This window comes from Podarcis erhardii (genome assembly GCF_964252035.2).
Source record: "Podarcis erhardii genome assembly, chromosome: 7".
Taxonomy (NCBI): Eukaryota; Metazoa; Chordata; class Lepidosauria; order Squamata; family Lacertidae; genus Podarcis; species Podarcis erhardii.
Genome location: NC_138511.1, coordinates 88,927,090 through 88,944,626, shown reverse-complemented (window position 1 = coordinate 88,944,626; position 17,537 = coordinate 88,927,090). Strand labels below are relative to the sequence as shown.

The following is a 17,537-nucleotide window of genomic DNA, read 5'->3' as shown; positions in this document are numbered from 1 at the left end:
AAAAAAGAAAACCCAAACGGTTCTTTCAAAGTCTGTCCCAGGAATGGAGATAGCAAGGTTCCAGAGAAGCAGTTTTCCCTACATTATGGCAGACCTCTTCTGCCTCCCCAAACCCTTCAGCGGGGTTAACAATTCTTCCTTCACAGTGAATGTTTCAGCACAGGAAAGTGACAAGGGGGAAGAAAAAACACAGGATGGAAAAACAGAGCGGAAAGGGAATCTGATAGATGGAATGGGGGGGTGAGGAGAAGGGCTCATTCATGGTTCCTGAGGGAAGGAACAGAAGCTGTGAGTCAAGGACCTTCCAAAAGAAATACTGAGGGAGGGATTCTACCAATGGAAACACAGATCATGGAGCTTCAAAAGCAAGATTCTGGAGGACGGAGGGTCAACCTGTTCTGGCCCTTCATGAGTTCAAGAACTCTCCAACTTTTGCATTCGAGGCAACCAAAGGTGGGTGACAATGGGACTCCGCTTCTCCAAGACACCTGTCCTTCTTCAGAGGGGAATGGCACACATTTCATAAAAATGTGGAATGGTGGCAAAGCCAACCAGCATGGGAGAGATGTTGATCTTTTCATGAGGGACGGGAGATTTTAAACGGAAGTTCTGCAGGATGCTGGTGAAGAAGAGGAAAAGCTCCATCCGGCCCAGATTCTCCCCCAAGCAATAGCGCTTCCCTAAGAAAGAGGAAGAAGGTAAAGACAGCTTTTCAGGGTGCTGTTAGAGATGGTTTAGGAGTGCTTGGAAAAGGAAGGGGACTGACTCACCAACAGAGAAAGGCATAAAAGCCTCATTCTTCTTGAACTGCCCATTCTCATCCAGGAAATGTTGTGGGTCAAACACGTCTGGTCTTGCAAAATGTTGGGCGTCTCTCAGCACAGACCCGAGCAAGGGAAACACTTCAGTCCCCTGAACAAGAAAGAAAGAGAAATGAGAAGATACGGGAGAAATGGGAGATTTCAACACCAGGCCGACTGGTGCAGTGGTCAGTTCTGAAGTGCAGGAGCTTATCATAGCCATGCCCACCCCCAGAAAGTCCACAAATACAAGCAACTGTGGCAAGCAATCACTTTAGATAAAAGGTAAAGGGACCCCTGGCATTAGGTCCAGTCGTGGCTGACTCTGGGGTTGCTCATCTCGCTTTATTGGCCAAGGGAGCCGGCGTACAGCTTCCGGGTCATGTGGCCAGCATGACTAAGCCGCTTCTGGCGAACCAGAGCAGCGCACGGAAATGCCCTTTACCTTCCCGCTGGAGCGGTACCTATTACGCTTTGATGTGCTTTCAAACTGCTAGGTTGGCAGGAGCAGGGACCGAGCAATGGGAGTTCACCCCGTCACGGGCATTTGAACTGCCGACCTTCTGATCGCCAAGTCCTAGGCTCTGTGGTTTAACCCACAGTGCCACCCATGTCCCTATCACTTTAGATAAACATACAGTGGTGCCCCGCAAGACGAATGCTTCGCAAGACGAAAAACCCGCTAGACAAAAGGGTTTTCCGTTTTTCGATGCGCTTTGCAAGACAAATTTCCCTATGAGCTTGCTTCGCAAGACGAAAACGTCTTGCGAGTCTTGCGATTTTTTTCACTTCCCCCCTTTTTCTAAGCCGCTAAGCCTCTAATAGCCTCTTAGCCGCTAAGCCACTAAGCCTTTAATAGCCGCTAAGCCGCTAAGCCGCTAATAGCGCTAAGCCGCTAAGCCACTAATAGCGCTAAGCCGCTAAGCCACTAATAGGTTTGCTTCACGAGACGAAAAAACCGCTAGACGAAGAGACTCACAGAACGGATTATTTTCGTCTTGCGAGGCACCACTGTACCCTAATCCCAGAAAGAGCAGCATAGTTGCGTAGTGCAAGACCCCATTTATGAGAGTTAGCACAACTCTGGTCCTCTGCCTTGCAAGCAGCCAATGGGGCTGGCAGAGGCATTGCGACTGGTGCCTGGTGGGGGGGATGGTGGGGGGGGTGAGTCAGCAGGGAGGTTGGTGCTCTGTGGAAGTACCAGAGGAGCCCATGTGGTCCTTCTGCTGATGTATCTGCACAGCGCTGGCCTCGCAGCTGCCTTGCTCCTCCTGCTAAGCCACAGCGATGCCAGGAGAACAAGGGAATCTTGCTGGGCCTCCCCAGTATCCACACCTGCTATAGTTTCTCCAAGAACCACCATTGAACTCTGTGGTGCCTGCATGCGACTGAAGAAATTGTCCATTTAGCACAGATTCCTGTTCTCACAATGGTCTGCTGAGGACTGTGACCCCTGGCAGGGCCTTTTCAATGACAGTTCCTCATTTCTGGGACACTACCCTTGGTGGCGCTGTGGGTTAAACCACAGAGCCTAGGACTTGCCAATCAAAAGGTGTCTATTCCTGTAATGGGAACTGAACCAGAAAGGGCTGGACTCCTGATGTTGTGAAGACACAGGCAAGATTTATGAGGAACTGTGCTGAGATCAAGAAAAGGGTCCCCAAGAGTCGGTGCTCACACACTAACAAGACAGAGTGCTTGGGGAATTTCGCTGAGCCACAAACTGTATCTGGAAACTGTACCGAAGGGTCTGAGCCTCAGGAACTAATAGAACTACCGTACCTTGGGAAGGTTGTATCCCCGGAACTGGGTATCACGGGTCACACGTCTTGCTACCCCCAAGGGGAGCATGTCACCAAATCTCTGGATCTCGTGGATCACAGCATCCGTGTAGGGCATCAGGGGACGGTCATCCATGTTGGGAGTGCGATTCGAGCCAATCACCCGTTCAATCTCTTCGTGGACTTTCTCTGTTGAGAAATCGTCAGAATGAGACCAACAGTGCTGTTTGCACCTTCCAGGGAGCTAAAGAAGGATCCCAGCTCATAGCCGGGAAAACAAAGAGAGACCCTCCCACAGAAAGGCAAGGACACATCTCTCCACCCTATTTTCCTCCCCCTTCCGCAGTCACCTTCAACCTCCGGGTATTTCAGCAGAAGAAGGAAGCCATAGCGCAAAGTGGTGCTGACCGTTTCTGTGCCAGCGAAGAAGATGTTGAGGGTTGTCATAACCAGATTCCTTGCAAAGAACTCTGTGTTTGGGTTTTTCTTATCCTAAGTCAGAAGGAAAATGGTAATGGAGGATGCTTCATAGATTATATGTGGGTAGAGATTAAAATCTGCTCTTCATATGTCTTCAAAGCTTGTTCTTTCCTGCTGATTGGCTAACCTGCAGTGATGTCACGATTAAACCAATGAGGATGAAGGGACAGTTGAGTAGTGTTGAAAAGGTGGCTTCGTTCCAGAGATCCTAATTTCCTTTCAGACAAATACTTTGATCACAATACTTAGAATGGAATCACCATACCTGCTGCATTTTCACCAGGAAGCAGTCAATGAAATCCCGAGGGGCATTGGGGTCCAGGGTCTCCTCGTGGTCTTTTACCTTCTCCATGATGAACTTCTCCAACCCTAAGAGCTGCTTGAAGGCTTCATGTTGTGGGCCAGGGAGGTACTGCATGACGCCCGAGAACATGTCATAGAGCTGTTTGTGTTGGTTTCAGAGGGTGAGGGGAGAGAAAACAGATATTGCACAAAGTGAAGTTGAGGTGAAGGTCTGTGGAAGTTGGAAACATATCATGGAAGTTTGGAAGAGACTAGAAAAAAAGGCAGACTCAGAAAGTCTCTCTACAGGAAGAACAGAAAAGGCAGGTGGAATTCCTGACTCCAGATAGAACTTGGCATCAACTGCTGACTAAGCTATCAGCTCAAAATAAAAAAAATCCTTCCAGTAGCACCTTAAAGACCAACTAAGTTAGTTCTAGTTACAGATAGGTAGCCGTGTTGGTCTGCCATGGTCAAAACAAAATAAAAAAATTCCTTCCAGTAGCAACTTAAAGACCAACTGAGTTAGTTCTAGGTATGAGCTTTCGTGTGCATGCACACTGTGTATCTGAAGAAGTGTGCATGCACACGAAAGCTCATACCTAGAACTAACTCAGTTGGTCTTTAAGGTGCTACTGGAAGGAATTTTTTTATTTTGTTAAGTTAGTTCTAGGCATGAGCTTTCGTGTGCATGCACACTTCTTGGTATCTGAAGAAGTGTGCATGCATACGAAAGCTCATACCTAGAACTAACTTAGTTGGTCTTTAAGGTGCTACTGGAAGGATTTTTTTTATTTATTTATTTTACTATGGCAGACCAACACGGCTACCTATCTGTAACTTAAGCTATCAGCTGTACCAGACATGACTTCTCCTCTTTCGGGGATAAGGATGGAGACTTGGAGGAGGACTCAGAGGGTGAGAAGGAATTTCTTACAGTGCCAGCAGCCTCAACAGCTCAATCTGGGATTATGTGAGGCTGAAGCAACATTCTAAACTTGCTCCAGTCAAGCAGCAAGGCAGATCAGGAGTTGCAGCACCATGGAGAGCTCCAAGTGAGAAACTTGCCCCAACAACGGTCAATAGCTTTTTATTAGCCACTGCCAAGCCCTGTTCCTTGTGGAGATCTTAGATTCTTTCAAGACCAGGGGAAAGGGGAACTCTTCTTGTTTCCATGGCCTCATCCCATGTGCTCTCCCTCTCCCCTCCCCTCCCATTTACCTGCCCCCAAGAGGTGGCAGTGAACTGGAAGCTACCCAGCATCATGCTGAGCAGGGAGACGAACTCCTGATCTTCGTATTCAAAGCGGTCGCCAAAGGCAATGGAGCTGATGACGTTGGACACCGTGCGGCTCAGCATGTAGGTGGGGTCAAAGGGTGCGCCTGGAAAGAAATACACACAAAGGGAGCACCTAGAAAGCAACTCACTCAACCCAGGAACAAATCAAGAGTACGATTTGCACGGGACAAGGATAACTGTGACTTTAAAGATGAATGGGAACCTTTTACAAAGTATTTAAAGAAGCAACAAAGTGAACTGGGCTCCTTGGCAGGCTTTGAATAAACGCTCACAAACTTTTTATTGATAATAACCAGTCAGATAAATTAAGGGTTTATACAATTTTGTAACATGCAGAGAAGAGCATTTATAGAGAAACCAGAGATTGGAACTGAGGGAAGTCAGGGGGGGAGGGGGTTGTTTTATGGGGGGGAATTAAGGATGATATGTTTTAAGATAATATGTTTTGTTTAAATTCCTAATAAAAAATATTTTTTTAAAAAGAGTACACTTTGCAAAGCAGTACAGTCTTACCTCATTATTCCTTTGAGAAACATTACTTCAATAGGATGTAGAGTGTTGGTGATCTATTTAGCTCCAGCTAGGTTACGTCTGTTTCCACCCATTACCAAAAGTAAATATAATATTCAGTATAAAGCCTTCAACTGCCCACTTATATGCCCACTGTTTCTAACTATCACCTGTAACTCATTAAGCAGCATTTATTGAAGATATCAAAACTGAGCTCACAGACTGATTGATTGATTGATTGATTGATTGATTGAGAACCTGGCTTCTGCAGCTCTGGCTAGGAAACTGAAATATGGCATTGCACAGCATCCAAGACACCCTGGATGATAGAAAAATTCTGAAAGGGGGCTGAGGACGTGGCAGAGGCCACACATTGCAAAGCCATCTAGAATGATTTCATCCTACTCTCTTAAACCCATCAGAGGATTTTGATCCCAAGTTGGATATTACAGAGATAGGCCAAGTAGACCCTCCCCTGGACTTCCATCGTCCACATGAAGGCTAAGGACTAGGGTTGTTTGAGGCTGTTTCCACTTCCTATACTCCCGAAGTTAAGAGTGTCTTGACCTGGTTTGGACCACTAGCATAACATGAGTCCATTTCTTAAAGATACCAAAACTGAGCTCACTTTTTGTTGCCCTCAGGGATTCCAGCAGGAAGTGGGCCTCCTCCATGATCCGGTCTTCAATGGATCTCCTTCCCATCCCAAAATTCCTCAGTGTTGTGATGGAGAATCGGCGTAGCTGTTTGGCCCGTTCCCCATTACTGAAGACAACCCCTGAGAAGCAAAGGAGGAGGAGGAAAGAGGAGGAGGAGGAAGGCATGTGCTCTGAATGAGAACGTGGTTGGAACTGCACAACAATGAAGAATGCCCCCCTTAAAAAATCACATTTTGAATTTTTTGCCTGGTTTTTAAAATTGTAATTTCAGCATTTGGAAGAACATTGTAAGCGTCAGGGTTTCCTCTCATAGGGTGTGTGCCTGGGTGTGTTGTTGTGTGCAAAGAGAGTTGTGGTCTTTATAGGATCTAAACAAAATTAAAAAATTCCTTCCGGTAGCACCTTAAAGACCAACTAAGTTAGTTCTTGGTATGAGCTTTCGTGTGCATGCACACTTCTTCAGATACACTGAAACAGAAGTCACCAGACCCTTCTATATAGTGAGAAGGTGGGGAGGGGTATTACTCAGAAGGGTGGTGGGAATGGGTGATTGGCAGATAGCTGTGATGAGCCTGTGGACGACTCTTAACGACTGCAATAGGTCTTACAGGAAAAAGCAAGGGGTGAGGAGGTGAAAAATGGCTTTGTCATGTATAATGAGATAAGAATCCAATGTCTTTGTTCAGACCAGGTCTCTCCATGGTTTTAAGTTTGGTAATAAGTTGCAATTCAGCAGCTTCTCTTTCCAGTCTATTTCTGAAATTCCTTTGTAATAGAACAGCTACTTTGAGATCTTGTATAGAATGTCCTGGGAGATTGAAGTGTTCTCCTACTGGTTTCTCTGTCTTGTGGTTCCTGATGTCAGATTTATGTCCGTTTATTCTTTGGCGTAAGGTTTGGCCTGTTTGTCCAATATAGAGAGCTGAAGGACACTGCTGGCATTTTATGGCATACACAATGTTAGACGATGAGCAATTAAATAGTCCCGAGATGGTATGTGTGATGTTGTTGGGGCCAGTAATGGTGTTGTCCGGGTGTATGTGGCAGCAAAGTTGGCATCTGGGTTTATTGCAGGCTCTGGTGCCAGTGTCATTGTCCAGGAGAGGTTGTCTTGCAGGAGAGTCTGTCTTGCAGCAAGTTCTCTCTGGGTATCAGTACCAGAGAGAACTTGCTGCAAGACAGACCCAAAAAAGAAAATAACAGAACACCTCTAGTCATCACATACAGCTCCCAAGTTAAAACAGTATAACGCATCATCAGAGATCTACAACCTCTCCTGGACAATGACAGTTCTCTTTCTCAAGCTCTGGGAGGAAGACCTTTCATTGCCTACAGACAGCCACCCAATCTTAAACAACTCCTAACCCACAATAATACTACAACCAGACTTAACACGGACACTGGCACCAGAGCATTCTGCCCCCTGCCCAACCATCACCGCTGGCGCAACATGCCTCCCAGCCGGTCACCCAATCGGGAGACACCGCAGGGGTGTGGACTAGCTTTTCAAATGCAGCCACGCCAGCTCTCCCCTGCCATTGCCCTGCCGATTTTTGTGAGTCACCCACCCACCACTCCCTTTAGTGCATAGTTTCTCGCTTGACCTTGCTATGGACCCATGGTTAGTCGCCCTGGTTGCCTAGGGGGCCTGGTAGGAGTTTTTTCCAATTGGCAAATTGGCACCGGCCTCTTGGGTTTTTTTGCCTACCTTGTAGCAATCGTCACAACTTTCTTGGTATTTGGCGGTTAGGCATTGGAATTTGTTGTTGGTGTATGGAGGGGCAAAGTGTGGCCATCGCCTACCCCTTCACTTATGGGTATTTTGTTAAAGGAATCCGGCGGTCGTGGATCCTGTCCGATGCCCTGCGTGGCAGGGGGGGGCATAGCATGACCCCCGGTGACATCAGGGGAGAGCTTATAGTTGTATTTGCATCAACAGGCTCCCCCTACTGGTGGTTACCCCCTCATCAGACTCACCCCTCACTCTGAGTTGGTGGAGTCAAATTTGCTCTTGTCCAATGCCTAGGCCAATACCTTCTCACATGCTGTAATCAATAAAGTTGTGGCCTTTTCTAGCCTATTAACCTAATATGCCGTGTCCTCGTGTCTTTATTATTCCTAAGCGGGGGACGGGTCCTCGAATCACAAAACTGGCAGTGATCTACCCATTGTCATTGGAGGAAGGAGGAGTGCCCCGAGTTGTTGAGCCTAAGGGGGAATGCCATAAATTGATCACCAAACAATCTACTGCTGACAGACACAAGCAGCGCTAAAGCCAAGTATCGCATCTGCTATCACCAGCTGCAGATGCCAAACGACTGCCCACTTGATGTGATGGAGGGACAGAGTGAGGGGGATGGGGGGTGGAGACATTCATTAGCCACTTTAAATAATCCTGCGATCGATCAGGAGCCCGCAATCCACCAGTATCATCCAGGGATCTATCTGTCGATCAAGGTCGACCGGTTGAACATGTCTGATTTGCATCATAGGACCAGGGGAGGTTCACTAGAAGTGCCCTATAGATGCCCATAATCATGCTCTCTGGTCTGCATTTAAAAAATAATAATCATGCTTCTGGACTGCAAAAGCAGAGACTGACCATAACCCCGGAAAAGCCAGTCAAACGTGGCTTGCTCTCCACGGCCGCCGAACTCTTCGGCCTGATCCACCAGAGCCTCCTTCACGGCATCGTATCCACACAAGACCACAACACGGCGGGGCCCTAAGTGGATGGTGAAGACAGGACCATATTTCTCACGGATCTGTGAAAAGAGGAGGAGGGCATTGTGTGAGGTGATGGAACAGATGGAGAGATGGAGCAAACAGATTGGTTTTCAGGAAGACAAGGAATCTTAAACACTGGCTATCATGTGTTGGTGGAAGAGGGGGGCAAGACATGGCAGGAAGGCAGGAATGACTGTGGTGGTGGTGGTGATGATGATGATGATGATGATGATGATGATATAATAATAATAATAATAATAATAATAATAATAATAATAATAATAATAATATACCACCCTTCATCCAAAGATCTCAGGGCGATTCACAAGATAAAAAAAATACAAGATAAAAATTCCAGTTTCATTGACACCAATGACAAAGGTAGACTGCAGGAGCGTTTACACTTGCAGTTCAGTATTGGAGCTAACTCTTTATTCTCAAAACCTCCATCTCCATAGAACTCTCAGCAGTTCATTCCCGCTGGTCTTACTGCATGCAAATCAGTTGCTGAGACTGAAAGTCCCCACCTTCGCAGTGCTGCCCTCCCCCTCCCCCAGTTTAGATGAAGGCCCCACCCCACTACCTTCCCGCTCCGAACTACCTCCTTCCCCTTCACAGCCCTGCTGCTGCCAGCCCCATCACCGCACCTTCAGCCTCACCTGTGCCTGCTCTTCCACCCCAGTGCAGCAGCAGCAAGGGTGCAGTGACAAGGGCAGGGGGGCTGTGTTGGCAGCCCAGGAAAAGTCCCAGGGAGAGAGGCTGTCGGCAGCACAATGGTAGGGTTGGGGTCAGATCTCCTGGCCAAGCAAATGCCTTCACCTCACCTAATGCCCCTGGTCTCCACTTTCACCTGCTGGGTGCAGACGGTTCTGCGGATGAGGGAACTGTAGAAATAAAGGAGGACGGCACTGGAGTTGAAAGCATGTGAGCTGTGCAGGAGCAAGCAAGCTAGCAAGCTCCAAACAAGCTGCCGGCTAGCTCTGCAGAGGCTCCTTTTATTAGCAGAAGTCAACAATTGGAAACAGGAGTGAAACCACCCCGAACTTAATGTATTTCCAGCAAGGCCAGTTGCAGGTAGTTCTGCAGGTGGAACTGGTAGAACAGGGGTATACAGTCATAGGTAAGCATGACTAAGCCGCTTCTGGTGAACCAGAGCAGCGCATGGAAACGCCAATTACCTTCCCGCTGGAGTGGTACCTATTTATCTACTTGCACTATAACGTGCTTTTTGAACTGCTAGGTTGGCAGGAGCAGGGACTGAGCAATGGGAGCTCACCCCGTCGCGGGGATTCGAACCGCCGACCTTCTGATCGGCAAGTCCTAGGCTCTGTGGTTTAACCCACAGCGCCACCTGCAGCCCAGTCATACCTTGGGATAAATACGCTTCAGTATTTAAGTATTTTCGGGTTGCGCTCCGCAGTGACCCAGAAGTAGCGGAGCACGTGACTGACGGGTTTTGTCGCTCACACGTGTGCAGATGGTCAAAATGATATCATGCACATGTGTGGAAGCAGTGAAACACGACCCGCGCACGCACATACGTGTCTTACGTTCTGTTCAGGATACGAACGGGGCTCTGGAACGGATCCTGTTCACATCCCAAGGTACCACTGTACTATGTGTATGGCAGCTGTCTGTTTATGTCACTTGATGCGGCACTAGCTTACGCAGCAATGTTTACCAAAAAATGGGGGTGTTAGGATTTTTATCTATCCGAGCTGCTCCAGCAGTGGTAGTATGTTTTGTATACATCATGTGAGTGCCTGAGTGAGCGTGAGACAGGAAGTCTCATTACTGTTGAAAGTTAGTTTCACTTCTGTATGTGTCGCCGTTTTCTGTACTGGTGTTCAAAGAGCACAGACGTGCTGATGGAGTCTTTGTATATATACTGTGCACCTTGCCAACAAAGGTCCGTATAGTTCAAGCTATGGTTTTCCCAGTAGTGATGTATGGAAGTGAGAGCTGGACCATAAAGAAGGCTGATCGCCGAAGAATGAATGCTTTTTAATTATGGTGCTGGAGGAGACTCTTGAAAGTCCCATGGACTGCAAGAAGATCAAACCTCTCCATTCTCAAGAAAATCAGCCCTGAGTGCTCACTGGAAGGACAGATCCTGAAGCTGAGGTTCCAAGACTTTGGCCACCTCATGAGAAGAGAAGACTCCCTGGAAAAGAACCTGATGTTTGGAAAGATGGAGGGCACAAGGAGAAGGGGAAGGCAGAGGACGAGATGGTTGGACAGTGTTCTCTAGGCTACCAGCATGAGTTTGTCCAAACTGCGGGAGGCAATGGAAGACAGGAGTGCCTGACATGCTCTGGTCCAGGGGGTCACGAAGAGTCGGACACGACTAAATGACTAAACAACAACAACAAAGAACTACGAACTATGATAAACCAGAAGATTAGTGTGCTCTTCTCAGGAGAGAAGGGTCGCTTATGACTGGTCTCTCTGGACTGAGGGAGATTTACAGGCAGAGAGGGCCACTGGAGAGACACTCCAAAGACTTTGGAAGTTGGCAGCCTTTCCCGGGGCATGTTTCCAACACATTTCCAGCGCTAGCAATACACGTGTCAGATAGGCGTTTCCCCCCCCCCCCAATCTTCCCCTGATACTCTAAAGTCTGTTTGTCTCCAGCCAAATGGAACTTTAAGCGAAGTTTTCTGTGAGGGAGGCAAAGGTCAGGGAACGGGCATGGCAGCCAGACACGCTGTGGCATGTCTTATGCGGAGGTGGGGGGGTGCCCCCACGCTGCATCCGCATCCCCACAGGAACTCGAACCAATTACAAAGAACCATATAGTTGTGTTACGGATAAAATGCACGTTGATAAATGCATCCCCCCACACACACACACAAATGTGCACAAGCAGCGACTACAGTTGCACATGTTCTGAAAACAGCACACACAGTGGCAGAAAAACAGCTCTTCAAACTTTAGATCCCTGCCCTTTAGAACTGGAGAAAGAAAGGAAAAACCTTACAAAAACAGCAACGCCTTTAGGCAGTGCCAAGAAAGACTCTGCAAAAACATCCTGTCATTACCTCACCCATCAAACAGCAGAAGTGGAGACCACACTCTGAGGGAGCTTCTAATTAACGCTTGCAAACCCTTTTTCATGAATGGAAAGGCCAGAAATATATGAATACAGTAGTTTGTTTTAAAACAGAATTCGAACAAAAGTCACAAAGTCATGTGCAGAGTGGATCAGAGGGGTTCTGAGCAACAGGGCATGGCCAGGTCACGGGCAGAAAAACAGAGCAGAGCTTTCCAGACTTTGTGTGTTGTGATATGCCTTTTAGACATGCCTCATTTCGCGACACAGCAAATCAGTTTTACTAGCAAACGGGAGGTTAAAGCAACCCCTTTCCAGCCCCAGGAGGAGCGCAGGGAGCATTTGCGCGACACATCTGCACACTGCAGCCAACACATGAACATGTCAAGACACAGAGATTGGGAAAACTCTTGGTTAGACTGTGTATAGGACCAGGTCCTGGGTCATAATAATAACCTTAATCTTCATTTTCATCATCATCATCTACAAAAGCTGGAACACAAATGCCTCATCTCGTTCTCTTTCCTAGTCCAATCAAGGCAACACCATCGCTGCCTAAACTGGGGGGTGGGAAGAGCCCTGGGATTTTTCAGTGCTTCACTAGAAATAGCACAACAAAGAGGCAAAGGGTGCCTTTTATTCCTGCGTGGCAGGGGGTTGGACTAGATAACCCTTGGGATCCCTTTCTGACTCGAACATAGATTCTGTTCATCTGAGACTCACCATTGGGGGACTGCCCCATTTTCCTTCATGCCCTCCTTGTTTGCGGGGGTCACCCCATACAGCCTTTTCGTCATTTGCACGACATTTGCAGTGTGTGTGTGTGTGTGTGTGATGCAAACCTTTCTGGGTACCCACCCTTCATTCTGACTTGTCTGTAGGGAGGCTACATAGCAAGCAATGGGTGCCCCAACACTTTCCAGGGCATTCCCACATCACTGTCCTTACAATGAATCTATGAGTTATGTATCTATGCTTGATGGTGACAGCAGTCACGAAATTAACAGGCACCTGCTTCTTGGGAGAAAAGCAATGACAAACCTAGACAACATCTTAAAAAGCAGAGACATCACCTTGCCGAAAAAGGTCCGTATAGTTCAAGCTATGGTTTTCCCAGTAGTGATGTATGGAAGTGAGAGCTGGACCATAAAGAAGACTGATCGCCGAAGAATGGGTGCTTTTGAATTCTGGTGCTGGAGAAGACTCTTGAGAGTCCCATGGATTGCAAGAAAATCAAACCTCTCCATTCTGAAGGAAATCAGCCCTGAGTGCTCACTGGAAGGACAGATCCGGAAGCTGAGGCTCCAAGACTTTGGCCACCTCATGAGAAGAGAAGACTCCCTGGAAAAGACCCTGATGCTGGGAAAGATGGAGGGCACAAGGAGAAGGGGATGACAGAGGTCGAGATGGTTGGATAGTGTTCTCGAAGCTACCAGCATGAGTTTGACCAAACTGCGGGAGGCAGTGGAAGACAGGAGTGCCTGGTGTGCTTTGATCCATGGGGTCACAAAGAGTCGGACACGACTAAGCGACTAAACAACAACAACAATCTATGCCTGATGAGCCACTTGGGACACAAGAAGTGAACCTTCTCACGCCTGGCTGAGGAATGTGCACTTGAAGCGTTCCTGCACTGCAGGGGTTGGGCTACGTGACCCCTGGGGTCCCCTCCTTCCACACTTCTAGGCTTCCAAGTCCCCGAGTGGCTTGCAAAACTATTGAGGGCACTTGGCGCATGGCCAGGAGGTGAGAGGGAAGAAGGCCGGATGGACGGACAGGCGTCCAGAGAGTTACCTTCATCAGCGACTGATACATGTCCTTGGTGTTGACTTGCAGCAAGTTCCCAATGAAGGGCAGCGGAGTCGGTCCAGGCGGCAGCTTCTCTTTCTTCTTCCATGCCGAGAGGAGCAGCAAGCAGAAGAGGAAGGAGGCCAACAGGAGGGTCCATGGGCCCAGGAGGTCCATGGGGCAGCTGGAGTGGTAGCCTGCAGGTGGGGAGGAGAGGAAGAGATGGAGTTCCTGGAAGGAGCTTATCCAGCTCAGCCGCAGCTTCTGAAAGTTGCAATTAAGTGAACAACAGATTTATTTATCTACCCTCTTTCTCTGCAGTCGGAGATGACAATAAATTAATTTCCAGAACTGTGAATGAATGTGACTGCAAGGATGGAGAATTTTGAAAGGCAATCCATTGACAGTTAATGTGGCAATAGCACTGTTTAAGGAAATAGGTGTGCAGGTGAGAAAAATGATTCTAGGAGAATCTGTTGGTGAAGTGCCAGAATTGCCAGAAGAGGAGACAGAAGCTCCTTTTCTGGCAATTGCAGGCTCAGATCAGGTGGGGGGGGGGAGCCAAGGGGGAAGAAAAAAAACAATTTGAATCAGAGACTCAGTCTGGAAAGCAGAATGGAATGGCAGAGTTGCACATCGGTGTGCAAAGGTCGGGAGGAACAGAGCTGCCAAATAGTGGAGGTTTGGTTTATTTATTTTAGGGGGGGGGCGGTCAGGAGTGGAGCCAAAGCAGAGAAAGGATAGACTTTTTGTGTGCAGTCTCAAAAGAATCTTGCTTCCCTGGTTAACTGGAAGAAGAGGAGAAAGACTGGACAAACAGGATTGATGGGCTGATATATAGATACAGGACTGGAACAGAGCTGATATCTGGATGGAAACGACACAGGAAATGGATTGGGATACAAATTAAGGTTTTAAAGTGACTGAACTTCTATGCATTAATATACAAACACAGCTTTTAAAAAGCTTTTCTTTCGGAGGAGGAGATAAAAAATAAAGAGGGACTGTTTTATAATAATAATAACAATAATTTATTATTTATACCCCGCCCATCTGGCTGGGCTTCCCCAGCCACTCTGGGCGGCTTCCAAATTGAAACAAAATTTAAAAATTCCTTCCACTAGCACCTTAAAGGTAAAGGGACCCCTGACCATTAGGTCCAGTTGTGGCCGACTCTGGGGTTGTGGCGCTCATCTCGCTTTATTGGCCAAGGGAGCCGGCGTACAGCTTCCGGGTCATGTGGCCAGCAGGACTAAGCCGCTTCTGGCGAACCAGAGCAGCGCACGGAAATGCTGTTTAGCTTCCTGCCGGAGCGGTACCTATTTATCTACTTGCACTTTGACGTGCTTTCGAACTGCTAGGTTGACAGCGCCTTAGAGACCAACAAGTTTGTTATTGGCATGAGGTTTTGTGTGCATGCACACTTCTTCAGAAGAATCTTTTTTAGACTTTCTGCATAGAATAAAGCAAACAAACTGGGGAGCACTGGGTGGAAGGCTGGCAAAAAACAACGTCCAGCAAAAGGAATAATTGAATAAGATATACGGAGCATTTGACCAACTGGAAGAAATATTGACGACACATCTGACCGGTGGACAGCTGTAGGTCCTTTTATCTCTTTCTTTCTCTCTTTTCTCTCATTTATTATCATTCTCATGTGATTTGTCTCATTCTACTGTGGTAAGAAGTGTATACAGGTGTGAGAGGCAGAGAAGGTGAGAGCACCCAGGGTGAGAGGCTTTGAGAAGAGAGGGGCGAGCCCAGGTGAGAGCTGGGAGGGCACACCTTCCTCTGGAGAGGATGAAAGTTAAGGTATAGTGACAAGGCAGGATCTTGCAGCTTCTTTTTCTCTTCCTTCTTCCTTTAGTTTCTTTCTTTTCTTTATTTCCTGCAGATGGGTTTCTCCTTTTATTGTACAGTCATACCTCGGGTTACAGCCACTTCAGGTTGGGTTTTTTCAGGTTACGGACCGCCAAAACCCAGAAGTACCGGAATGGGTTACTTCCAGGGTTCAGTGGTCGCACATGCGCAGAAGCGCTAAATCGCCGTTTGCGCATGCGCAGAAGCATCCAATTGCAACGCGCGTGTGCACAGACGTGGGTTGCGAACGCTGCAACTTGCAAACGTGCATCCCACACAGATCACGTTCACAACCCAAGCGTCCACTGTATTGCAAAAACTTCAATTAAAAAACGGGGCAGAGCTCACCCAGCTGCTGAGAAACGGGCAGCATCGCATTGAGGAAGAGACTGCTGGGCCTGTGAACATTTCCCTCCCCTTCTCCATATTCATTGGCGTTTATATGGTGCTTTCCTGCCAAGTCGTCTCTTTTCAAAAATGAAGCACTGAAGCAAATAAATAATCTAAACTAAGAAGATGGCCCTGGGGATTAGGGCGGAACGCACCGTCCAATTGGAGCAGGCCCTGAGGCTGCCTCTGCCTGTGACCCTTGCCTTCCTCCAACCCCCAACCCCCGCTTTCCCAGAACTTTTTCCTAGCTCTCAGGAGTGACTGTTCTTTCCTAAGAGAGACAGTGCAGCATAGTCAGTGGCGGAGATAGATGATAGAAATAGAAATAGATAAAGATACATGATAGATAGACGATGGTGATGATAGATGATAGATAGATAGATAGATAGATAGATAGATAGATAGATAGATAGATAGATGATAGATAGATAGATAGATAGATAGATAGATGATAGATATGATAGATGATAGATAGATAGATAGATAGATAGATAGATAGATAGATGATAGATAGATAGATAGATAGATAGATAGATAGATAGATAGATAGATATGATAGATGATAGATAGATAGATAGATGATAGATAGATAGATAGATAGACAGATAGATGATAGAGATAGATAGATAGATAGATAGATAGATAGATAGATAGATAGATAGATAGATAGATAGATAGATAGATGATAGATAGATAGAGATAGATAGATGATAGAAAGACAGATGATAGATAGAGATAGATAGATGATAGATATAGATAGATAGATGATAGAGAAAGAGAAAGATGATAGATATAGATGATAGATAGATAGATAGATAGATGATAGATAGATAGATAGATAGATAGATAGATAGATGATAGATATAGATGATAGATAGATAGATAGATATAGATAGATAGATAGGATGATAGATAGATAGATGATAGATAGATATAGATAGATGATAGATTATTGATAGATAGATGATAGATAGATAGATAGATAGATAGATAGATGATAGATGATAGATAGATAGATAGATAGGATGATAGATAGATAGATGATAGATAGATATAGATAGATGATAGATAGATTATTGATAGATAGATGATAGATGATAGATAGATAGATAGATAGATAGATAGATAGATAGATAGATGATAGATAGATAGATATAGATAGATAGATAGATAGATAGATAGAGATAACCTTTCCTGTGCAGTCCATTTATGCCCTCCAGCTCTCTCCCCCCCCCCCCGAGGTTTCCAGCAACTCATATTCAGAAGCACTGCTGCCACTGACTGTGGAGGCAGAGCTCAGCCATCACAGGGAGGAGAAGGAGGGTGATATTGAACGACCACCCTTGAGTTCCTCCTCACCCCAGGGTGCCTGCCAAACCATTTCATTGAAGTGCCTCTGGTTGCCAAGCGTTCATGTTCCCCTCCCCTACAACGTCCTGGGAGAGGGAAGGGTGGGAGAGAGAGAGACACAGCTCAAGAGGGAGATTGGCATGGATGTACAGCCGCCGTTCGGACATTCAGTGTCCAGGGTCTTTGCCCACGGATCCCGGTTAAGCTAAAAAAAACGAGGTCTCCCTCCCATCCGCCAGGGTTCAAATGTCTTGCAAACGCCTCTCTGTGTCACTGTCCCTACCTTAGTCGGCTACTCGGTCTGTCCTGCTCCCTTCTCAAAATGCTTGTTGCACACAGGTCCACACCCTCTGCAACTGAGGCACCCAGAAGGGGAGGCAGCGGAGGAGGAGGAAGAAAGAGCTGGACTTAAGCCACACTCGCAGCTGCAGACATGAACTCAGTCGCCCGCTATTATTATTTCTATAGATTTGTTCTTCCTACCCTCCACCCCCACCCCAAAAAAGGACAGAAATAACAAAAGGGGGGGACACACCAGAAATCTAAACCATGGGTAGGC

General features: G+C 46.9%; 1 protein-coding gene across 1 annotated transcript; it reads right to left on the bottom strand.

Annotated features, from left to right (window-relative positions):
• Window positions 1–17,391, bottom strand: LOC309345803 (cytochrome P450 2A13-like). The gene is made up of 10 exons (XM_081869202.1): window positions 17,262–17,391; window positions 13,385–13,575; window positions 8,414–8,576; window positions 5,781–5,930; window positions 4,565–4,725; window positions 3,327–3,503; window positions 2,932–3,073; window positions 2,583–2,770; window positions 771–912; window positions 1–680 (listed from the first exon to the last, which is right to left on the bottom strand). Exons 2-10 carry the CDS (start codon window positions 13,553–13,555, stop codon window positions 499–501), a joined length of 1,476 nt encoding a protein of 491 aa, XP_081725328.1. The 5' UTR covers window positions 13,556–13,575; window positions 17,262–17,391; the 3' UTR covers window positions 1–498.
• Between the last annotated feature and the right edge of the window lie 146 nt (window positions 17,392–17,537).